Source organism: Oncorhynchus nerka, linkage group LG8 (assembly GCF_034236695.1).
Source record: "Oncorhynchus nerka isolate Pitt River linkage group LG8, Oner_Uvic_2.0, whole genome shotgun sequence".
Taxonomy (NCBI): Eukaryota; Metazoa; Chordata; class Actinopteri; order Salmoniformes; family Salmonidae; genus Oncorhynchus; species Oncorhynchus nerka.
In genome coordinates, this window is record NC_088403.1 from 64,896,947 (window position 1) to 64,922,713 (window position 25,767).

The 25,767-nt window shown below is 44.2% G+C and overlaps 1 protein-coding gene across 4 annotated transcripts in view; it reads right to left on the reverse strand.

Annotated features, from left to right (window-relative positions):
* LOC115133681 (glucosidase 2 subunit beta-like) overlaps positions 1–25,767 on the reverse strand; it is a 321,308-nt gene that overhangs the window by 97,669 nt on the left and 197,872 nt on the right. For all 4 annotated transcript variants that reach the window (XM_065021985.1, XM_065021984.1, XM_065021987.1 and 1 more), the window contains exons 11-12: positions 21,680–21,749; positions 5,347–5,436 (exon numbers count right to left, since the gene is read on the reverse strand). In XM_065021985.1, coding sequence (XP_064878057.1) covers positions 5,347–5,436; positions 21,680–21,749 — 160 coding nt within the window. The remainder of the gene's footprint in view (positions 1–5,346; positions 5,437–21,679; positions 21,750–25,767) is intronic.

Below are 25,767 nucleotides of genomic sequence, written 5' to 3' on the forward strand. Positions count from 1 at the left end.
ATTTATATTTTTTTCGTTCAGTATATATCCCTGCTGCATCATACCATCCAGAGGTGGGTTCAAATACTATTTGCAAATTCTGCCTGTAGTGAGTGGGGTTTAGGGACAATTCTATTGGTTCCATTGTGCCAGGAAATCTCGATCAAGCAACGGAAAATTATTATTTTAGATAGTATTTGAACCCAGGAATGCCATATATAATACACACATAGGCAGCTGTATCCTCGACATGACACCTGACATCAACACGCAGAGGCTCGCCTCAATTCTGAGCCCTAAAACCGCAATGGGAACAAACAGGGCATGAAAGATACTGTTGAGAAAATGGGGAGAAAAACGCTCTTGAGATGTATGATGCCTAACATCATGACAATACGTATACATTACACCGTGTCGGTCCCTGAGGTTTTACCAACCTCGATTTGTTCTTCCAGAGCTCTAACAGACTGTTTACATCGCCTTGGTAACTCCTGAGGCAGTCGCCACATCAAGCGCTCGACGCACGCCAGCTTGAACTGGCTCCATTGCATCTATCTCAAATTGTCCCCTCTGGGCATTGGTTTCGATAGTGTTTCTTTGCCCCCCCCCCTAAAAAGAACCCCTAAAATAACCTATTTTATGTTAAACCTATATGTGATATTAAAAACAGGGAAGTGCCAATTGAGTTGTGTTAAACGTTCTCTTTTCACTTCCTTCCTGTCACAAGGCATGACTCATTCAACAAACTAGTTTCTAATGCCACTACAGTTGGAAGGCTGAGTGAATCCGACCTGACAGTATTGCATAAATCCGAGGCCCTCAATTTAAAGTTGCTTTGAGGAAAACGTCCACAAATCCACTCGCAGTATTAAGACTTGGCAGTAGGTAGCGCCACTTCTGAGAGGTTTATTACGGGGTGTCCTCCTTCACACTTTGTTGAGTTGCGTCAACTGTGGCTGCCGAGACGATATCTGAGGCGTCACAGAGCCACGTACTATAGGTGACAATCTTGACTTAGGTACGTAAAATTAACTTTTTTTTTGCGTGAAACGTTCAGAGATTATTAGAGTTGGGTGTTTTGCGAAATTTGTATTCATTTAAATAAATATTTTAGCAGAGAGGTGAAAACTTTTCTGTAGGCCTAGTTGTATTGGAAAATAGTTAATGACGATTCAAACAGAACTACAGAACTACAGAACTACTTCTCAGATTTGGGTTGTTTGCTGCCTGTGGAGAGATGGATTTATATCAAGGCAATTTGAAGTGCGTCTCTATACTGCATTCAACTACTAATCTCACCATTCATCTGTCTTCTTGATCGTGTTCGACAACAAAAGGAAATGTTTCCCTTTGAAATCCAAGTATCAATATATTTTCCCTCGATTAACATCACAGAGGGCTAAGAAACTAGAACAGGGGAAATTATTCATATGGACATACTTTACGAGACGATCAAACAAAGGAGACTGAACATTCTTCAAATCTAGGAGGAGTTGAGACTGAACATTCTTCAAATCAACGAGGAGTTGAGACTGAACCCTTTTCAAATCTAGGAGTTGAGACTGAACCTTTTTCAAATCTAGGAGGAGTTGAGACTGAACATTCTTCAAATCTAGGAGGAGTTGAGACTGAACATTCTTCAAATCTAGGAGGAGTTGAGACTGAACCTTCTTCAAATCAACGAGGAGTTGAGACTGAACATTCTTCAAATCAACGAGGAGTTGAGACTGAAGATTCTTCAAATCTAGGAGTTGAGACTGAACCTTCTTCAAATCAACGAGGAGTTAAGACTGAAGATTCTTCAAATCTAGGAGTTGAGACTGAACCTTCTTCAAATCAACGAGGAGTTGAGACTGAAGATTCTTCAAATCTAGGAGTTGAGACTGAACCTTCTTCAAATCAACGAGGAGTTGAGACTGAACTTTCTTCAAATCAACGAGGAGTTGAGACTGAACCTTCTTCAAATCAACGAGGAGTTGAGACTGAAGATTCTTCAAATCAACGAGGAGTTGAGACTGAACCTTCTTCAAATCAACGAGGAGTTGAGACTGAAAATTCTTCAAATCAACGAGGAGTTGAGACTGAAAATTCTTCAAATCAACGAGGAGTTGAGACTGAAAATTCTTCAAATCAACAAGGTGGACTTGAGTTATTATGAACAGTATCTAAAGAGTAAACTGAGCTGAATTGAGTGTCTGTGTGTGAGAGTATGTGTGAGTGGAGTGTGTGTGTGTGACTGTGAGCGAGAAAGAGAGTATGTATGTGTGTATGCGAGAGAAAGCGAGGGGGGGGGGGGATAGAGAGAGAGAGAATGTGTGTCTGTGTGGGGTTCTGTGTCTCAATCAGCTTTTGTCATTTCTGTCCTCCATTAGGGTTATCTAATACACTGAGCCACTCGTTCTGCTCCCATCATTGTCTCAGAATGATCCTCCACCAACGCTCTCGCACGAGTACGAAATGAATTCGATGTATTTAAATAATAACTATTAGTTATATTAAAGATAGGCAGTGTATGGGTTCCCAGAGCTCACTTTTACCGCCCCAGGCATTTCTCTCCAATATTGGCTGCTGTTCAGAACAAGAGAGAGAGCCACCTTGTGTTTAACAAGGGAGGTGGATGGGCCAGCTAAACACAAGGGAGGAGGATGGGCCATTTAAACACAAGGGAGGTATATGGGCCATTTAAACACAAGGGAGGTATATGGGCCATTTAAACACAAGGGAGGAGGATGGGCCATTTAAACACAAGGGAGGTATATGGGCCATTTAAACACAAGGGAGGTGGATGGCCATCTAAACACAAGGGAGGTGGAAGAGCCATCTAAACACAAGGGAGGTGGATGGGCCATCTAAACACAAGGGAGGTATATGGGCCATTTAAACACAAGGGAGGTGGATGGGCCATTTAAACACAAGAGATGTGGATGGGCCATCTAAACACAAGGGAGGTATATGGGCCATTTAAACACAAGGGAGGTGGATGGGCCATCTAAACACAAGGGAGGTATATGGGCCATTTAAACACAAGGGAGGTGGATGGGCCATTTAGACACAAGGGAGGTGGATAAAGAGAAGACTTCTACTGATGATCAAGAAGTGGGAGAGACGGAGAGATTCTTTCCATTATCGGAAAGGATTCTGAGCGACGCTGTGGGTCCACGGGGGGCAAGGGGGAGTGAGACGAGAGGGCCCTGGGTTTATGTGTCTATCAATGCCATGTCTTTTCAGGATCATGGTTCAAGGCACATGGCAAGGGAAAAGGAAAGGGGAGACTGGTACGTCGCCTTGGGTGTTTGGCGGGTCGCTAAGGACCCTGAGCTAGTAGAGACTATGTTCTCTGGTGTCTAAAAAAGGGGGGGGGTGATGCTCTAGGCCCGGGGAAAGAGCGGCTACGGGGGTGTAGAGTGTGTGATTGAGAGAAGTAGGCCAACTGGACACGAAACTTCTGTCTGGTGCTGTGGAACTGAGTTAAGACAATTCAAGTGGGGTGTGGAGATGTATGTGAAGAAAACACGGACAGAGAGATAGAGAGGTCGAGTGGGGCTGCAAAAACAAACAAACAAACACAGCTATTTGTTGTGTATCTAGGCCATGATGAATCCTGTAAACAGGCCATAATGAATCCAGTAAACAGGCCATAATGAATCCAGTAAACAGGCCATGATGAATCCAGTAAACAGGCCATGATGAATCCAGTAAACAGGCCATGATGAATCCAGTAAACAGGCCATAATGAATCCAGTAAACAGGCCATAATGAATCCAGTAAACAGGCCATGATGAATCCAGTAAACAGGCCATAATGAATCCAGTAAACAGGCCATAATGAATCCAGTAAACAGGCCATGATGAATCCAGTAAACAGGCCATGATGAATCCAGTAAACAGGCCATGATGAATCCAGTAAACAGGCCATAATGAATCCTGTAAACAGGCCATGATGAATCCAGTAAACAGGCCATGATGAATCCAGTAAACAGGCCATGATGAATCCTGTAAACAGGCCATGATGAATCCTGTAAACAGGCCATGATGAATCCAGTAAACAGGCCATGATGAATCCTGTAAACAGGCCATGATGAATCCAGTAAACAGGCCATAATGAATCCAGTAAACAGGCCATGATGAATCCAGTAAACAGGCCATGATGAATCCTGTAAACAGGCCATGATGAATCCTGTAAACAGGCCATGATGAATCCTGTAAACAGGCCATGATGAATCCAGTAAACAGGCCATGATGAATCCAGTAAACAGGCCATAATGAATCCAGTAAACAGGCCATGATGAATCCAGTAAACAGGCCATGATGAATCCAGTAAACAGGCCATGATGAATCCAGTAAACATGTATTACGTGTAGAATATCAAAAGAAGAGAAGTCGCAGTAGCCAAGTCTGAGACATTATTTTCTAGTATTTTAGAATATAATTATTTTCACGGTAAATGCAGCAAAAGTGTGGACTTGGTAGTGTGAGAGGGATAGTGTGCACTTGGTATTGTGAGAGAGAATTGGTAACCACAGACTCCGAGAAGGCCCGGAACGTATTTGAAGCGAGATCTCAGATCATTTTTATTTTAATCTTTTAAAATTGCAACCACCCACAGGCTCAGAAGACTCCAGCTGGCAAGCAATTCTGAAGAGAACAGATTCTACACAGACTGGGGCCATAGGGAGACAGGCAGGGAAGTGAAAGAATCCGTACTGTTGATTAAATTGAGTTGATTTAGCCGCTTAGCTTCTCCTCCAGGGTGATTTACAGTTCTACAGAAGATATTTACCTGAGTTGGCTCAGGTTGACTAAGGTAACGCGGCTTCAAGTCTTCAAGGTAGGAAGACCGACATGCAAACCTCAGGCTGTGTTTTTTAAATTTTTATAAATATCATCGTTATTTATACAGGTTAGTCTCACTGAGATAAACAATCTATTTTTACAAGAGATACCTGGTCCAGAAGCACACCTAACATCATCTCTTAATACAATGAGGCTCTAGGGTCTATGGTCACATTTAGTATGAAAAGCCACTTTCAGTTGGATATTCATTGTACAGTATACGTCGGAATGTAGAATGTAGAATGTAGAATGTCCTTCTCCTTCCTTCCTTCAACCTATTGACCATATCAATTATACTTTTTCAACAGACAGTTTCTTTACTGAGTGTTGGACTCAATGAATGCAGACAATGAAGTATTTCTGCTGGTCGAAGACATGAATAATTGTTCCATTCATTACTTTCACCATTCCAAAGACCAGTTTTCTACGGAAGGTTTTTACACTATAACTGGGTTTATAATTTGCTGCCAACCAAAAAGAATGCAACGATACAACATCAGAGGGCAGTTAAGGGTTAAAGTGTAAAGGTACTTACTCATAGACCTTCAGCTGGAAACATTGGTTATGCAGGAATAGAAACTCTCTCTCTGATCCGTAGTCTATGGAAAGTTTCTCCCTTAGGTCCCTTTGGGGGGGAAAAACAGTTTAAAGAGACAGAAAATTACTCTTTAACATTTGACGAGTTATTGACAATAACCTTTGCTTAAATGAACCGTCAGAAACAAGTCCCATGTATTCATTTGAGACACCTCTGAATGAATTTGATTAACACTAAGATTAATCATATGTATCTCTATACATGGGACACACAACGTTGATTTCTAGCAGTAGCATATTTAATCCAATTTAAATTTTATATTATTTATCCCTTATTTTACCAGGTAAGTTGACTGAGAACACGTTCTCATTTACAGCAACGACCTGAGGAATAGTTACAAGGGACAGGAGGGGGGGATGAATGAGCCAATTTGTAAACTGGGGATTACTAGGTGACCGTGATGGTTTGAGGGCCAGATTCGAATTTAGCCAGGACACCAGGGTTAACACCCCTACTCTTACGATAAGTGCCATGGGATCGTTAATGACCTAAGAGAGTCAGGACACCCGTTTAACGTCCCACCCGAAAGACGGCACCCTACGCAGGGCAGTATCCCCAATCACTGCCCTGGGGCATTGGGATATTTATTTTAGACCAGAGGAAAGAGTGCCTCCTACTGGCCCTCCAACACCACTTCCAGCAGCATCTGGTCTCTCATCCAGGGACTGACCAGTACAAACCCTGCTTAGCTTCAGAAACAAGCCAGCAGTGGTATGCAGGGTGGTATGGTGCTGGCCAGGACCAACCCTGCTTAGCTTCAGAAACAAGCCAGCAGTGGTATGCAGGGTGGTATGCTGCTGGCCAGTACAAACCCTGCTTAGCTTCAGAAGCAAGCCAGCAGTGGTATGCAGGGTGGTATGCAGGGTGGTATGCAGGGTGGTATGGAGGGTGGTATGCAGGGTGGTATGCAGGGTGGTATGCAGGGTGGTATGCAGGGTGGTATGCAGGGTGGTATGGAGGGTGGTATGGCAGGGTGGTATGCAGGGTGGTATGCAGGGTGGTATGCAGGGTGGTATGCAGGGTGGTATGGAGGGTGGTATGGAGGGTGGTATGGAGGGTGGTATGGAGGGTGGTATGCAGGGTGGTATACAGGGTGGTATGCAGGGTGGTATGCAGGGTGGTATGCAGGGTGGTATGCTGCTGGCCAGAACATACAGTAAGTTAACATTATACCAAATACAAAAGACACTGATCAAAAGACCTGGCTCTTTAAAGAAAGAAACTTCTTGACTTCGTTTAGATCAAGAACATCAGTGAGACTGGAACAAATGTGTCACTTAAGTAATGGACGTAAAAAACGATTGCAATGTTGTTATAATTTCTGTCACATTTAATTTCCGATTGACTATTCATGCAGTTTCATTTGAAAGCAAAAAAATAATAATCTTAAAAGCATTGGCACCCTACCCACACCACAAAATCTAATCTGCTGAATTTACATGCCAGCTTCTGATAATATAATAATAATAATAATAACATTTATATATATGATAATATCTGAGTCGTTGAAGCATTTAAGTAGCCTTTGCTGTTTCTTTAAAAATACAATTTCAAACAAACTAATACATAGGTGAAGAATAAGTCATAACCAAAATAAATAATTTTACATTTATCCAGCATCTTACACAAAAAAAATCTTGGTCATTTGTTGCAAGTCAGTGACAAAATAGTTTTGCATTAAATTAAAAGGATAGAGCCTCTGGTCACTTTCACCTCCCTTCTAACACCTCCGACTTAGAGGGACTGGATTGGTGCTACATGAAGATGACACGCACACGGAGATGACACGCACACGGAGATGACACGCACACGGAGATGACACGCACACGAAGATGACACGCACACGGAGATGACACACACACACACGGAGATGACACACACACACACGGAGATGACACACACACACACGGAGATGACACACACACACACGAAGATGACACGCACACGGAGATGACACACACACACACGGAGATGACACGCACACGAAGATGACACGCACACGGAGATGACACACACACACACGGAGATGACACACACACACACGGAGATGACACACACACACACGGAGATGACACACACACACACGGAGATGACACACACACACACGGAGATGACACACACACACACGGAGATGACACACACACACACGGAGATGACACGCACACGAAGATGACACGCACACGAAGATGACACACACACGGAGATGACACACACACGAAGATGACACACACACGAAGATGACACACACACAGAGATGACACACACACGAAGATGACACACACACAGAGATGACACACACGCACACGAAGATGACACACACACAGAGATGACACACACACACACAGAGATGACACACACACGAAGATGACACACACACAGAGATGACACACACACACACAGAGATGACACACACACAAAGATGACACGCACACGGAGATGACACACACACACACGAAGATGACACACACACACACGAAGATGACACGCACACGGAGATGACACACACACAGAGATGACACACACACGAAGATGACACGCACACGGAGATGACACGCACACGGAGATGACACACACACGAAGATGACACGCACACGAAGATGACACACACACACACGAAGATGACACACACACACACGAAGATGACACGCACACGAAGATGACACACACACGGAGATGACACACACACACGGAGATGACACACACACACACGAAGATGACACGCACACGAAGATGACACACACACGGAGATGACACACACACGAAGATGACACACACACGAAGATGACACACACACGAAGATGACACACACACGAAGATGACACACACACGAAGATGACACACACACGAAGATGACACACACACGAAGATGACACGCACACGAAGATGACACACACACGAAGATGACACACACACGAAGATGACACACACACGGAGATGACACACACACAGAGATGACACGCACACGAAGATGACACGCACACGAAGATGACACACACACGGAGATGACACACACACGAAGATGACACACACACGGAGATGACACACACACAGAGATGACACGCACACGAAGATGACACGCACACGAAGATGACACACACACGGAGATGACACACACACGGAGATGACACACACACGAAGATGACACACACACGAAGATGACACACACACGAAGATGACACGCACACGGAGATGACACACACACAGAGATGACACACACGCACACGAAGATGACACACACACAGAGATGACACACACACACACGGAGATGACGTGCCCTTTCAGACCGTTTCGGTATTGCAATGTCACCAATTATCAGGCCGAAGCAGACTGGCATTCCCTCCCTAATCGAGGATACAGGAACGGAGCAGACTGGCATTCCCTCCCTAATCGAGGATACAGGAACGGAGCAGACTTCCCTCCCTAATCGAGGATACAGGAACGGAGCAGACTTCCCTCCCTAATCGAGGATACAGGAACGGAGCAGACTTCCCTCCCTAATCGAGGATACAGGAACGGAGCAGACTTCCCTCCCTAATCGAGGATACAGGAACGGAGCAGACTTCCCTCCTAATCGAGGATACAGGAACGGAGCAGACTTCCCTCCCTAATCGAGGATACAGGAACGGAGCAGACTTCCCTCCCTAATCGAGGATACAGGAACGGAGCAGACTTCCCTCCCTAATCGAGGATACAGGAACGGAGCAGACTTCCCTCCCTAATCGAGGATACAGGAACGGAGCAGACTTCCCTCCCTAATCGAGGATACAGGAACGGAGCAGACTTCCCTCCCTAATCGAGGATACAGGAACGGAGCAGACTTCCCTCCCTAATCGAGGATACAGGAACGGAGCCCGTTATCTCTCACTTTGCAAAGGCTCCATTTCCATATTTATGATACACAAATGCTAATGCATTTTGGTTGAGGCGGGTACTCTCTCTGGACTGATGCGGTGGAGTGGGGTCTCCCACTAAGGTCACAAAGGCAATTGTGTGTGTGTGTGTGTGTGTGTGTGTGTGTGTGTGTGTGTGTGTGTGTGTGTGTGTGTGTGTGTGTGTGTGTGTGGGTGTGTGTGTGTGTGTGTGTGTGTGTGTGTGTGTGTGTGTGTGTGTGTATGTGTGTGTGTGTGTGTGTGTGTGTGTGTGTGTGTCTGTGTGTGTGTGTGTGTGTGTGTGTGTGTGTGTGCACTGCCATTCAAAAGTTTAGGGTCACGTTGTTTTTGTCCATTAAAATAACATCAAATGGATCAGAAATACAGTGTAGATATTGTTAATGCTGTAAATGACTACTGTAGCTGGAAACTTCAGATTTTAATGGAATATCTACATAGGAGTACAGAGGCCCATTATCAGCAACTATCACTCCTGTGTTCCAATGGCACGCTGTGTTAGCTAATCCAAGTTTATAATTTTTAAAAGGCTAATTGATCATTAGAAAACCCTTTTGCAATTATGATAGCACAGCTGAAAACGGTTGTTCCTGATTAAAGAAGCAATAAATCTGGCCTTCTTTAGACTAGTTTAGTATCTGGAGCATCAGTATTGTGGGTTCGATTACTGGCCTCAAAATGGCTAGAAACAAAGAACTTTCTTCTGAAACTTGTCAATCTATTCTTGTTCTGATGAATGAAGGCTATTCCATGCGAGAAATTGCCAAGAAACTGAAGATCTCGAACAACGCTGTGTACTACTCCCTTCACAGAACAGCGCAAACTGTCTCTAACCAGAACAGAAAGAGGAGTGTGAGGCCCCGGTGCACAACTGAGCAAGAGGACAAGAACGTTAGAGTGTCTAGTTTGAGAAACAGACGCCTCATAAGTCTTCAATTGCAGCTTCATTAAATAGTACCCACAAAACACCAGTCTCAACGTCTACAGCAGAGAGGATGCCTTTAGGTATTAAAACATTTGAGTCCTCAACTGGCAGCAGTCTCAACGTCAACAGTGAAGAGGCGACTCTGGGATGCTGGCCTTCTAGGCAGAGTTGCAAAGAAAAAGCCGTATCTCAGACTGGCCAATAAAAAGAAAAGATTAAGATCGGCAAAAGAACACAGACACTGGACAGATGAACTCTGCCTCGAAGGCCAGCATCCCGGAATCGCCTCTTTATTGTTGACGTTGAGACTGGTGTTTTGTGGGTACTATTTAATGAAGCTGCCAGTTGAGGACTTGTGAGGCGTCTGTTTCTAAAACTAGACACTCTGCCTAGAAGGCCAGCATCCCAGAGTCACCTCCTCTCACTCCCAGTGGGTCAGAAGTTTACATACACTCAATTAGTATTTGGAAGCATTTAAATGGTTTAACTTCGGTTTCGGGTAGCCGTCTACAAGCTTCCCACAATAAGTTGGGTGAATTTTGACCCATTCCTCCTGACAGAGCTGGTGTAACTGAGTCAGGTTTGTAGGCCTCCTTGCTCGCACACACTTTTTCAGTTTTGCCCACACATTTCTATAGGATTGAGGTCAGGGCTTTGTGATGGCCACTCCAATACCTTGACTGTGTTGTCCTTAAGCCATTTTGCCACAAGTAAAAGTATGCTTGGGGTCATTGTCCATTTGGAAGACCCATTTGCGACCAAGCTTTAACTTCCTGACTGATGTCTTGAGATGTTGCTTCAATATATCCACATACTTTTTCAACCTCATGATGCCATCTATTTTGCGAAGTGCACCAGTCCCTCCTGCAGCAAAGCACCCCCACAACATGATGCTGCCACCCCCATGCTTCACGGTTGGGATGGTGTTCTTCTCCCCCTTTTTCCTCCAAACATAATGATGGTCATTATGGCTATTTTTGTATCATCAGACCAAAAGACATTTGTCCAAAAAGTATGATTTTTGTCCATATGTGCAGTTGCAAACCATGGTCTGCCTTTTTTATAGTGGTTTTGGAGCAGTGGCTTCTTCCTTGCTGAGCGGAATTTCAGGTTATGTCGATATAGGACTCGTTTTACTGTGGATATAGATACTTTTGTACCTGTTTCCTCCAGCATCTTCACAAGGTCCTTTGCTGTTGTTCTGGGATTGATTTGCACTTTTCGCACCAAGGTATGTTTATCTCTAGGAGACAGAACGTGTCTCCTTCCTGAGCAGAATGATAGCTGCGTGGTCCCATGATGTTTATACTTGCGTACTATTGGTTGTACAGATGAACGTGGTTCCTCCAGGGGTTTGGAATTTGTTCCCAAGGATGAACCAGACTTGTGGAGGTCTACAATTCTTGGCAGATTTTTTTTGTGATTTTCCCATGATGTCAAGCAAAGAGGCACTGAGTTTGAAAGTAGGCCTTGAAATACATCCACAGGTACACCTCCAATTGACTCAAAATATGTCAATTAGCCTAGCAGAAGCTTCTAAAGCCATGACATCATCTTCTGGAATTTTCCAAGCTGTTTAAAGGCACAGTCAACTTAGTGTATGTAAACTTCTGACCCACTGGAGTTGTGATACAGTGAATTATAAGTGAAATAATCTGTCTGTAAACAATTGTTGGAAAAATTACTTGTGGCATGCACAAAGTAGATGTCCTAACCGACTTGCTAAAGCTATAGTTTGTTTACAATAAATTTGTGGAGTGGTTGAAAAACTAGTTTTAATGACTCCAATCTAAGTGTATGTAATCTTCCGACTTCAACTGTATGGTGTCCAGGGCTGGGGGCTGGGGGGGTCTATAACAAGGGGCAACAGTGAGAGAGTTATTTCTGGAAAGGTGGATTTTGAAAAGTAGAAGCTCTAACTGTTTGGGCACAGACCTGGATAGTAAAGACAGAACTCAGGCTATCACTGCAGTAGATTGCAACTCCACCCCCTTTGGCAGTTCTATCTTGATGGAAAATGTTGTAGTTGGGAATGAACATTTCTGAATTGTTGGTGGTCTTCCTAAGGCAGGATTCAGACACGTTTAGGACATCAGGGTTGGCGGAGTGTGCTAAAGCAGTGAGTAAAACAAACTTAGGGAGGAGGCTTCTGATGTTAACATGCATAAAACCAAGGCTTTTACGGTTACAGAAGTCAACAAAAGAGGGAGCCTGGGGAATAGGTGTAGTGCAGGAGACTACAGGGCCTGGATTCACCTCTACATCACCAGAGGAACAGAGGAGGAGTAGGATAAGGGTACGGCTAAAGGCTATAAGAACTGGTGCGTTGGGAATCAGCACAACAGTTTTCAGCTGTGCTAATATAATTGCAAAATGGTTTTCTAATGATCAATTAGCCTTTTAAAATGATAAACTTGGATTAGCTAACACAACGTGCCATTGGAACACAGGAGTGATGGTTGCTGATAATGGCAATTTGATGTTATTTTATGAACAATTTTCTTTGCTTTTCTCAAACAAAAAGGAGAATTCTAAGTGACCCCACACTTTTGAAGGGTAGTTTATGTATGTATGTATGTATGTATGTATGTATGTATGTATGTATGTATGTGTATGTATGTGTATGTATGTATGTATGTGTATGTGTGTGTGTGTGTGTGTGTGTGTGTGTGTGTGTTTTGAACTTTCCTGTAGGGTTCTTGATGAACTGCGCTTCACCCAGCACTGGTGCAAGGTGCGCTCTCCACAACGATCATATCCCCAAGGCCGAAGCAAGGAAAATAATAGGTTACAGTGGGTCACACTGTAATGCCAAGCAGGGCATACACAGGTAAATGGGACACACACACAGGCATGCCAGAGAGAGAGAGAGAGAGAGAGAGCGAGAGAGAGCGAGAAAGAGACAGAGAGAGAGAGAGAGAGAGACAGAGAGAGAGAGAGAGAGAGAGAGAGAGACAGAGAGAGAGAGAGAGAGAGAGAGACAGAGAGAGAGAGACAGAGAGAGAGAGAGAGAGAGAGAGAGAGAGAGAGAGACGGAGACGGAGACGGAGACGGAGACAGAGAGAGAGAGAGAGAGAGAGAGAGAGAGAGAGAGAGAGAGAAATAAAGCAACACTAGACACTATGGAACACAAAGCTTTTACTATCTCATCCTGGAATATACAGGATGAGGTCATTTGGACTAAAAAGCTGGAACCTAAACTTCACAAAAGCAATTGGAAATACAGACGTCGTCATGTACAAGATACAGGGTATAGAGGAGACAGACCTATTGGTTGTCCTCTAGGTTACAGAGAGAAGGACCTACTGGTTACCCTCTAGGTTACAGAGAGAAGGACCTACTGGTTACCCTCTAGGTTACAGAGAGAAGGACCTACTGGTTACCCTCTAGGTTACAGAGAGAAGGACCTACTGGTTACCCTCTAGGTTACAGAGAGCTGGTAGTCCCATCAACCAAACCACCAGGTGTGAAACATGGTATAGAGGAGACAGACCTACTGGTTGTCCTCTAGGTTACAGAGAGCTGGTAGGCCCCATCCACCAAACTACCAGGTGTGAAACATGGTATAGAGGAGACAGACCTACTGGTTGTCCTCTAGGTTACAGAGAGCTGGTAGTCCCCATCAACCAAACCACCAGGTGGGTGGTATAGTGGAGACAGACCTACTGGTTGTCCTCTAGGTTACAGAGAGCTGGTAGTCCCCATCAACCAAACCACCAAGTGTGAAACATGGTATAGAGGAGACAGACCTAGTGGTTGTCCTCCAGGTTACAGAGAGCTGGTAGTCCCCATCCACCAAATTACCAGGTGTGAAACATGGTATAGAGGAGACAGACCTACTGGTTGTCCTCCAGGTTACAGAGAGCTGGTAGTCCCCATCCACCAAATTACCAGGTGTGAAACATGGAAGAGACTCAGGGGGTATGCTAATTCTGTATAAAGCAGACCTAACCCACTCGATTAAATTAGTGAAAACTGGAACATTTTACATCTGGCTAGAAATTAATAAGGGAATTATATCAACAGAGTGCAATTTCCTTATGTGTTTTACCTATATCCCTAGAATCCCCATACTTTAACGATGACAGCTTCTCCATCCTAGAGAGGGGGAGATAAACCATTTCCAGGCCCAGGGACATGTACTAGTCTGTGGCAACCTAAATGCCAGAACTGGCCAAAACCTGACTGTCTCAGCACACAGGGGGACAAACACCTACCTGGAGTTGACAGTATTCCCTTCCAAAACTGTAATAGTGAAGGTGTAAACTTGGCAGTAGAAAGTCTAAACAGTATATTTGACCTTTCAGCTTCCTTATCAAATCTGAAAATGTAGAGACAACCTAAGAAAAAGAAAAACAATGACAAAATGGTTGGATGAATAATGCTAAAAACCTAAGAAAGAAATGGAGTAACCCATCCAACCAAAAACATAGAGACCCTGAGTCTACGCCTTCACTATGGTGAATCACTAAAACAATACAGAAATACACTACGGAAAAAAGAAGCAACAGCACCAGAAATAAGCTTAATGTAATTAAAGAATCCATAGAATCTAAACACTTCTGACACAATTTGTTATCGATCCGAAACTGAGATGTATGGAGAACTGGGGCGGTAGGTAGCCTAGTGGTTAGAGTGTAGAGGTGGCATGGTAGCCTAGTGGTTAGAGTGTAGAGGTGGCATGGTAGCCTAGTGGTTAGAGTGTAGAGGTGGCAGCGTAGCCAAGTGGTTAGAGTGTAGAGGTGGCATGGTAGCCTAGTGGTTAGAGTGTAGAGGTGGCATGGTAGCCTAGTGGTTAGAGTGTAGAGGTGGCATGGTAGCCTAGTGGTTAGAGTGTAGAGGGGGCATGGTAGCCTAGTGGTTAGAGTGTAGAGGTGGCAGCGTAGCCTAGTGGTTAGAGTGTAGAGGTGGCATGGTAGCCTAGTGGTTAGAGTGTAGAGGTGGCATGGTAGCCTAGTCGTTAGAGTGTAGAGGTGGCAGGGTAGCCTAGTGGTTAGAGTGTAGAGGTGGCAGGTAGCCTAGTGGTTAGAGTGTAGAGGTGGCATGGTAGCCTAGTGGTTAGAGTGTAGAGGTGGCATGGTAGCCTAGTGGTTAGAGTGTAGAGGTGGCATGGTAGCCTAGTGGTTAGAGTGTAGAGGTGGCAGCGTAGCCTAGTGGTTAGAGTGTAGGGGCGGCAGGTAGCCTAGTGGTTAGAGTGTAGAGGTGGCAGGTAGCCTAGTGGTTAGAGTGTAGAGGCGGCAGGGTACCCTAGTGGTTAGAGTGTAGAGGTGGCATGGTAGCCTAGTGGTTAGAGTGTAGAGGTGGCATGGTAGCCTAGTGGTTAGAGTGTAGAGGTGGCAGCGTAGCCTAGTGGTTAGAGTGTAGGGGCGGCAGGTAGCCTAGTGGTTAGAGTGTAGAGGTGGCAGGTAGCCTAGTGGTTAGAGTGTAGAGGCGGCAGGGTACCCTAGTGGTTAGAGAGTAGAGGTGGCATGGTAGCCTAGTGGTTAGAGTGTAGAGGTGGCATGGTAGCCTAGTGGTTAGAGTGTAGAGGTGGCAGCGTAGCCTAGTGGTTAGAGTGTAGAGGTGGCATGGTAGCCTAGTGGTTAGAGTGTAGAGGTGGCATGGTAGCCTAGTGGTTAGAGTGTAGAGGTGGCATGGTAGCCTAGTGGTTAGAGTGTAGAGGTGGCAGGTAGCCTAGTGGTTAGAGTGTAGAGGTGGCATGGTAGCCTAGTGGTTAGAGTGTAGAGGTGGCATGGTAGCCTAGTGGTTAGAGTGTAGAGGTGGCATGGTAGCCTAGTGGTTAGAGTGTAGAGGTGGCAGCGTAGCCTAGTGGTTAGAGTGTAGGGGCGGCAGGTAGCCTAGTGGTTAGAGTGTAGAGGTGGCAGGTAGCCTAGTGGTTAGAGTGTAGAGGCGGCAGGGTACCCTAGTGGTTAGAGTGTAGAGGTGGCATGGTAGCCTAGTGGTTAGAGTGTAGAGGTGGCATGGTAGCCTAGTGGTTAGAGTGTAGAGGTGGCAGCGTAGTCTAGTGGTTAGAGTGTAGGGGCGGCAGGTAGCCTAGTGGTTAGAGTGTAGAGGTGGCAGGTAGCCTAGTGGTTAGAGTGTAGAGGCGGCAGGGTACCCTAGTGGTTAGAGAGTTGGACTAGTAACCGGAAGGTTGCAAGTTCAAACCCCCGAGCTGACAAGGTACAAATCTGTCGTTCTGCCCCTGAACAAGGCAGTTAACCCACTTGTTCCTAGGCCGTCATTGAAAATAAGAATTTGTTCTTAACTGACTTGCCTAGTTAAATAAAGGTTTAAAAAAACACTTCTCCAATCTTTTTGGTACTATAACAAAGAACAAACAGCAAAAACATATAAATGATAAAATCTTATACTCAACTATTAAAGACTACCAGAACCCACAGGATTCTCCAATTACATTGAATGAACAACAAGACAAAATACAAACTCTCCAACCCAAAAAGGCCTGTGGTGTCGATGGAATCCTAAAAGGAAATGATCAAATATACAGACCACAAATTCCAATAACATCATCTTCAGCTCTTGCATCTTCACCAATATTTGGAATCAAGGACTATTCACCCCAATCCACAAAAGTGAGACAAATTTGACCCCAATAACTACCGTGGGATACGTGTCAACAGCAACCGTGGGAAAATCCTCTGCATTATCATTAACAGTAGACGTGTACATTTCCTCAGTGAAAACAATGTACTGAGCAAATGTCAATATTTTTTTTTTTTACCAAATTACCGTACGACAGACCACGTATTCACCCTGCACACCCTAATTGACAAACAAACAAAACAAAACAAAGGCAAAGTCTTCTCATGCTTTGTTGATTTCAAAAAATCACCGGCGGCAAACTACCTGCCCTCCAGGACACCTACAGCCCCCATTGTCACAGGAAGGCCAAAAAAATCATCAAGGACAACAACCACCCGAGCAACTGACTGCTCACCCCGCTACAATCCAGAAGGCGAGGTCAGTACAGGTGCATCCACGCTGGGATTGAGAGACTGAAAAAAAGCTTCTATCTCAAGGCCATCAGACTGTTAAACAGCCGTCACTAACACAGAGAGGCTGCTGCCTACATACGGACTTGAAATCATTGGCCACTTTAATAAATATAATCACTAGTCACTTTAATAACGTTTATATATCTTGCATTACACATTCCATATGTCCACCACCGTTATAAAGTTTGAGGTCACTTAGAAATGTCCTTGTTGTTTCAAGAAAAGCACACTTTCTGTCCATTAAAATAACATCAAATTGATCAGAAATACAGTGTCGATATTGTTAATGTTGTAAATGACGATCGTAGCTGGAAACAGCTGATTTTGAATGGAATATCTACATAGCTGTACAGAGGCCCATTATCAGTAACCATCACTCCTGTGTTCCAATGGCACGCTGTGTTAGCTAATCCAAGTTCATCATTTTTAAAAGGCTAACTGATCATTAGAAAACCCTTTTGCAATTATGTTAGCACAGCTGAAAACTGTTGTTCCTGATTAAAGAAGCAATAAAACTGTCTTTCTTTAGACTAGTTGAGTATCTGAAGCATCAGCATTTGTGGGTTCGATTACAGGCTCAAAATGGCCAGACACAAATAACTTTCTTCTGAAACTCATCAGTCTATTCTTGTTCTGAGAAATGAAGGCTATTCCATGTGAGAAATTGCAAAGAAACCGAAGATCTCGTACAACGCTGTGTACTACTCCCTTCACAGAACAGAGCAAACTGGCTCTAACCAGAATAGAAAAGGGAGTGGGAGGCCCCGGTGCACAACTGAGCAAGAGGACAAGTACATTAGAGTGTCTAGTTTGAGAAACAGTCCTCAATTGCAGCTTCATTAAATAGTACCCACAAAACACCAGTCTCAACGTCCACAGCAGAGAGGATGCTGGCCTTCTAGGCAGAGTTGCAAAGAAAAAGCCATATCTCAGACTGGCCAATAAAAAGAAAATATTAAGATCGGTAAAAGGAACTCTGCCTAGAAGGCCAGCATCCCAGAGTGATGGTTGCTGATAATGGGCCTCTGTACTCTGTCATGACATTGCCCTGTTGTACTGAAAGAATATGATATCAGATCAGTTGTCACCTGAGACATTATTACTGATGATAGGATGACATAAACTGTATATTGGAAAGTCTATACATTCTAGTTATCAGATTAACATGGAATTGTTGTGCAATTTAAATGTTTAAATATGAAACTAGATTACATGTCATTTTAGTTTTTAAAATGAGGGAATTGTTTTCATAAGTAAAATATGCTCAATCAGTGGCCACACCCACGTGAATAGGCATTGGTTGGAAAGGATGAACCATCCCCTTTTATAAATTTCTATAAGATCCCCCGTGACCCAATTCACGGCGAACTAAGCCGACATCAGCGTGAGCTCTGGTTGCGAATGGTTGAACGACTACAATAGTATTACCAGGACGCCACCCAGGACACAAACACCTTGGTGGAAAGCTGCTGCCAACCGTGTACAACATAAAACACCAAATAATGCAAGCAGAGCAAAACTAGGCCGATACCCGGTAATGATCAAAATCCAGAAAAGAGCTGTTAAATTCTACAATCACCTAAAAGGAAGTGATTCCCAAACCTTCCATAACAAAGCCATCACCTACAGAGAGATGAACCCTACTGGTTGCCCTCTAGGTTACAGAGAGAAGGACCTACTGGTTGCCCTCTAGGTTACAGAGAGCTGGTAGTCCCATCAACCAAACCACCAGGTGTGAAACATGGTATAGAGGAGACAGACCTACTGGTTGCCCTCTAGGTTACAGAGAGAAGGACCTACTGGTTGCCCTCTAGGTTACAGAGAGCTGGTAGTCCCCATCCACCACACTACCAGGTGGGTGGTATAGAGGAGACAGACCTACTGGTTGCCCTCTAGGTTACAGAGAGCTGGTAGTCCCCATCCACCAAGAAGAGAAGAGTCCCTTAAGCAAGCTGGTCCTGGAGCTCTGTTTACAAACACAAACAGACCCCACAGAGCCCCAGGACAGCAACACAATTAGACCCAACCAAATCATGAGAAAACAAAAAGATAATTACTTTTAACACATTGGAGAGAATTAACAAAAAACTGAGCAAACTAGAATGCCCCTAAATACAGAGTACACTGCGACTGACCCAAACCTAAAGAAAGCTTTGACTATGTACGGATTCAGTGAGCATAGTCTTGCTATTGAGAAAGGTCGCCGAAGGTAGACCTGGCTCTCAAGAGAAGACAGGTCTATGTGCTCACTGCCCACAAAATGAAGTGGAAACTGAGCTGCACTTTCTAACCTCTTGCCAAATGTATGACCATATTAGAGACACATATTCCTTTTTTACCTTAACTATTTGCACATCATTACCACACTGTATATACACATGAAATTACATTTTAAATAACATTATAATTTTGTGACTTTTGTGAGTGTAATGTTTACTGTTCATTTTTATTGTTTATTTCACTTTTGTTTATTATCTATTTCACTTGCTTTGGCAATGTTAACATATGTTTCACATGCCAATAAAGCCCTTCAATTGAAATTGAGTGAAAGAGAGAGAGAGAGATGAGTCATATATCTTGTTCCACCATGCATGGTTGATATGGGGTGCACATGGGTCACTTGACCAGGGGCATTATTTGACCAGGGGAATCATTTCACCAGGGGAATCATTTCACCAGGGGAATCATTTGACCAGGGGATTCATTTGACCAGGGTATTCATTTGACCAGGGGAATCATTTCACCAGGGGATTCATTTGACCAGGGGAATCATTTGACCAGGGGATTCATTTCACCAGGGGAATCATTTCACCAGGGGAATCATTTCACCAGGGGAATCATTTCACCAGGAGCATTCAAAGCAGGGTGGGAAATGAAGAAGTAGAACAACTGGAGTCATGCTAGAATCTTTCTCCCTTCGCTCACACAGGCTTTATTTTCATTATAACAGCTTGACCTTTCCACAACTCTCTGATTGTAGCTGCCTATCTCCTGTCTCCCCAGTGTAATGAACAGTTTACCAGCCCCGGGTCTAGAGTACAGTAGCAACTCCCTATCGACGCTGCCGTCTGGCTGGCTGTCTGTCTGTATATCTGACTGTCTGGCTGGCTGTATGGATGTCTGTCTGTCTACCTACCTGTCTGTATATCTGACTGTCTGTATGGCTGTCTGCCTACCTGTCTGTATATCTGACTGTCTGGCTGGCTGTATGGATGTCTGTCTGTCTGCCTACCTGTCTGTATATCTGACTGTCTGTATGGCCGTCTGGCTGGCTGTATGGATGTCTGTCTGTCTGCCTACCTGTCTGTATATCTGACTGTCTGTATGGCCGTCTGGCTGTCTGTCTGCCTGCCTGTCTGTCTGTCTGTCTGTCTGTCTGTCTGTCTGTCTGTCTGTCTGGCTGTCTGCCTGCCTGTCTGTATATCTGACTGTCTGGCTGGCTGTATGGATGTCTGTCTGTCTGCCTACCTGTCTGTATATCTGACTGTCTGTATGGCCGTCTGGCTGGCTGTATGGATGTCTGTCTGTCTGCCTACCTGTCTGTATATCTGACTGTCTGTATGGCCGTCTGGCTGTCTGTCTGTCTGTCTGTCTGTCTGTCTGTCTGTCTGTCTGTCTGCCTGCCTGCCTGTCTGTCTGTCTGCCTGCCTGCCTGCCTGCCTGCCTGCCTGCCTGCCTGCCTGCCTGCCTGCCTGCCTGCCTTCCTGCCTGCCTGCCTGCCTGCCTGCATGTCTGTATATCTGACTGTCTGTATGTCTGGCTAAGAGCTCTGTGCAAACATCTCGGGAACGACTGGCTGTAATAGGAAATCCTGCAGTGGCTTTTTTCCCACTGTGTGATCACGCTGGAACATGTATTCCTATGTGGTATTATTGCATGTTAGCAAGTGTGTGTTTTGTGCTCAATGGTATGCATGACATGTCCTCTGTTTACTGTATCGCTAGTGTAAAGTCATTCGTTCCTGGGGAAATGGTCAAATCCGATGTCTGCTTGAAGTAAATGAAAGAAAAGTAACAGCAAAAATGGTCAACTACAACCTTTACAACCCTCTACATGAATATGTATGTTCAAATCTTTTGGCTATTCTGAATTTGTGACAGCATTTCACTTTTTTTTTCTTCCACAGAGCTACACAATTACAACATGGCATAATTGTCAGCTATTTTGTTTTACACCTGTCTTGAGACAGTGAATTCTGTCAAAAGTTTTGGATTATTCATGCTCTGACAAATACCATGTTGCAGAAGAGAAATGAATTAGAATAGCCTCTCTCGACTAGCGCACGGCAGGCAACCAGGAGCATTTTGTTTTTCATCATTAAAATTCACCTAGGGTCCCTAACAATGCAAACTCATTACTGTGTACCCGTCATCAGGGAAAGCAAAGACGCTCAGCGTTCAGTTCTTTCTAAGGGCAATTGGGCCAAGAGGATGAAGAGTATCCAAGATGTCTTCTCTTACCTGATTTCCATGTACACCGTTTCGTACGCGTCTTCAACTCTCTTTAGATCAGCGGCCGCCTTTTCAGCAGCTAGGAAAAAAAGAAAGAAAGACATTCCTAAAAATGTAAATAAAAAAATAAAAAACATACAGGATTTATTGTCACCTACAGGGTCAGCCATAGTAGCACGGCGCCCCTGGAGAAAAATAGGGTTAAATGCCTTTCTCAACGGCACATTTGATAAGATTAAAAATCTGTCAATCAAATCAAATGTTATTTGTCACATGCACCGAATACAACAGGTGTAGTCGACCTTACAGTGAAATGCTGAATACAACAGGTGTAGTAGACCTTACAGTGAAATGCTGAATACAACAGGTGTAGTAGAGTTACAGTGAAATGCTGAATACAACAGGTGTAGTAGACCTTACAGTGAAATGCTGAATACAACAGGTGTAGTAGACCTTACAGTGAAATGCTGAATACAACAGGTGTAGTAGAGTTACAGTGAAATGCTGAATACAACAGGTGTAGTAGACCTTACAGTGAAATGCTGAATACAACAGGTGTAGTAGACCTTACAGTGAAATGCTGAATACAACAGGTGTAGTAGACCTCACAGTGAAATGCTGAATACAACAGGTGTAGTCGACCTTACAGTGAAATGCTGAATACAACAGGTGTAGTAGAGTTACAGTGAAATGCTGAATACAACAGGTGTAGTAGAGTTACAGTGAAATGCTGAATACAACAGGTGTAGTAGACCTTACAGTGAAATGCTGAATACAACAGGTGTAGTAGACCTTACAGTGAAATGCTGAATACAACAGGTGTAGTAGACCTCACAGTGAAATGCTGAATACAACAGGTGTAGTCGACCTTACAGTGAAATGCTGAATACAACAGGTGTAGTAGACCTAACAGTGAAATGCTGAATACAACAGGTGTAGTAGACCTTACAGTGAAATGCTGAATACAACAGGTGTAGTAGACCTCACAGTGAAATGCTGAATACAACAGGTGTAGTAGACCTAACAGTGAAATGCTGAATACAACAGTTGTAGTAGACCTTACAGTGAAATGCTGAATACAACAGGTGTAGTAGACCTCACAGTGAAATGCTGAATACAACAGGTGTAGTCGACCTAACAGTGAAATGCTGAATACAACAGGTGTAGTAGACCTTACAGTGAAATGCTGAATACAACAGGTGTAGTAGACCTCACAGTGAAATGCTGAATACAACAGGTGTAGTCGACCTTACAGTGAAATGCTGAATACAACAGGTGTAGTAGACCTTACAGTGAAATGCTGAATACAACAGGTGTAATAGACCTTACAGTGAAATGCTGAATACAACAGGTGTAATAGACCTCACAGTGAAATGCTGAATACAACAGGTGTAGTAGACCTTACAGTGAAATGCTGAATACAACAGGTGTAGTAGACCTTACAGTGAAATGCTGAATACAACAGGTGTAGTAGACCTTACAGTGAAATGCTGAATACAACAGGTGTAGTAGACCTTACAGTGAAATGCTGAATATAACAGGTGTAGTAGACCTTACAGTGAAATGCTGAATATAACAGGTGTAGTAGACCTTACAGTGAAATGCTGAATACAACATATGTAGTAGACCTTACAGTGAAATACTGAATACAACAGGTGTAGTAGAGTCTATATACAGGGGGTACCGGTACAGAGTCAATGTGGAGACTATATACAGGGGGTACCGGTACAGAGTCAATGTGGAGGCTATATACAGGGGGTACCAGTACAGAGTCAATGTGGGGGCTATATACAGGGGGTACCGGTACAGAGTCAATGTGGAGGCTATATACAGGGGGTACCAGTACAGAGTCAATGTGGGGGCTATATACAGGGGGTACAGGTACAGAGTCAATGTGGAGGTTATATACAGGGGGTACAGGTACAGAGTCAATGTGGAGGCTATATACAGGGGGTACAGGTACAGAGTCAATGTGGAGGCTATATACAGGAGTACCAGTACAGAGTCAATGTGGAGGCTATATACAGGGGGTACCAGTACAGAGTCAATGTGGGGGCTATATACAGGGGGTACGGTACAGAGTCAATGTGGAGGCTATATACAGGGGGTACCAGTACAGAGTCAATGTGGAGGTTATATACAGGGGGTACAGGTACAGAGTCAATGTGGAGGCTATATACAGGGGGTACAGGTACAGAGTCAATGTGGAGGCTATATACAGGGAGTACCAGTACAGAGTCAATGTGGAGGCTATATACAGGGGGTACCAGTACAGAGTCAATGTGGGGGCTATATACAGGGGGTACCGGTACAGAGTCAATGTGGAGGCTATATACAGGGGGTACCAGTACAGAGTCAATGTGGGGGCTATATACAGGGGGTACAGGTACAGAGTCAATGTGGAGGTTATATACAGGGGGTACAGGTACAGAGTCAATGTGGAGGCTATATACAGGGAGTACCAGTACAGAGTCAATGTGGAGGCTATATACAGGGGGTACAGGTACAGAGTCAATGTGCAGAGGGCACCGGTTAGTCGAGGTAATATGTACATGTAGGTAGAGTTATTAAAGTGACTCTACCACCATCTAGGTTTGGGTATCGAACCAGCAACCTTTCGGTTACTGGCCCAACACCCTAACCGCTAGGTTTGCTATCAGTGATGCACAGTGTGGTGTCTAAACATCCTGTGTGTTGCCAAACAGTGGCTGTTGATGTCTGGGTCTGGGAGAGGAGAAGCTGAGTTGTAAACAAACACACATGCTATTTCCAGGTGTGGTGGCAGCAGAGCAGAGGAGCCTGCGGTCTTAATGAGTCACTTCATAGTGACAATAGTGTGCTAACAGAAAGATGAGATGAGACTAGACGGTCATGGGAAAGATTTGAGCCAAAGCATTCACTGCTTCATTTTTACTGTACATGCTAGTACTATGATAGTGTGATGTCAGGATGACATGACATTATTGATAATTCTACATTGAACGAGCGATTGTGACAGCTAACAGTGTATTGAGACAGCTAACAATGCACTGTTAGCTGTTTCAATGCACTGTTATCTGTCTCAATGCAACGTTAGCTGTCTCAATGCACTGTTAGCTGTCGCAATGCACTGTTAGCTGTCTCAATGCACTGTTAGCTGTCTCAATACACTGTTAGCTGTCTCAATGCACTGTTAGCTGTCTCAATGCACTGTTAGCTGTCTCAATGCACTGTTAACTGTTTCAATGCACTGTTAGCTGTCACAATGCACTGTTAACTGTCTCAATGCACTGTTAGCTGTCTCAATGCACTGTTAGCTGTCTCAATGCACTGTTAGCTGTCTCAATGCACTGTTAGCTGTCTCAATGCACTGTTAGCTGTCACAATGCAACGTTAGCTGTCTCAATGCAACGTTAGCTGTCTCAATGCACTGTTAGCTGTCTCAATGCACTGTTAGCTGTCTCAATGCACTGTTAGCTGTCTCAATACACTGTTAGCTGTCACAATGCAACGTTAGCTGTCTCAATGCACTGTTAGCTGTCTCAATGCACTGTTAGCTGTCACAATGCACTGTTAGCTGGCTCAATGCACTGTTAGCTGTCTCAATGCACCGTTAGCTGTCACAATGCAACGTTAGCTGTCTCAATGCACTGTTAGCTGTCTCAATGCGCTGTTAGCTGTCTCAATGCACTGTTAGCTGTCTCAATGCACTGTTAGCTGTCTCAATGCACTGTTAGCTGTCTCAATGCACTGTTAGCTGTCTCAATGCACTGTTAGCTGTCTCAATGCATCGTTAGTTCTCATAATCGCTCGCACAATGTAGAATAATGATAACCATTTAGAAACACAAAGCTGAACGGGTGGGGGGTTGATAACCATTTAGAAACACAAAGCTGAACGGGTGGGGGGGGGGGGGGGGTTGATAAACATTCAGAAACACAAAGCCAGTGAGAAACAAGAAATGTATGAAAAAAACTAAGAAAAAGAGGGAGAGAAAGAAAGTAGAAACTCGAAGTGGAGCGGCTTAGTGAACTCTAGTTTCATTGTTTTACTAGCTGATAGTCCAGGGGATTTACTGTGTTTCTGAAGAGAGGAGGGCACTAGCGATAAGATTCAGA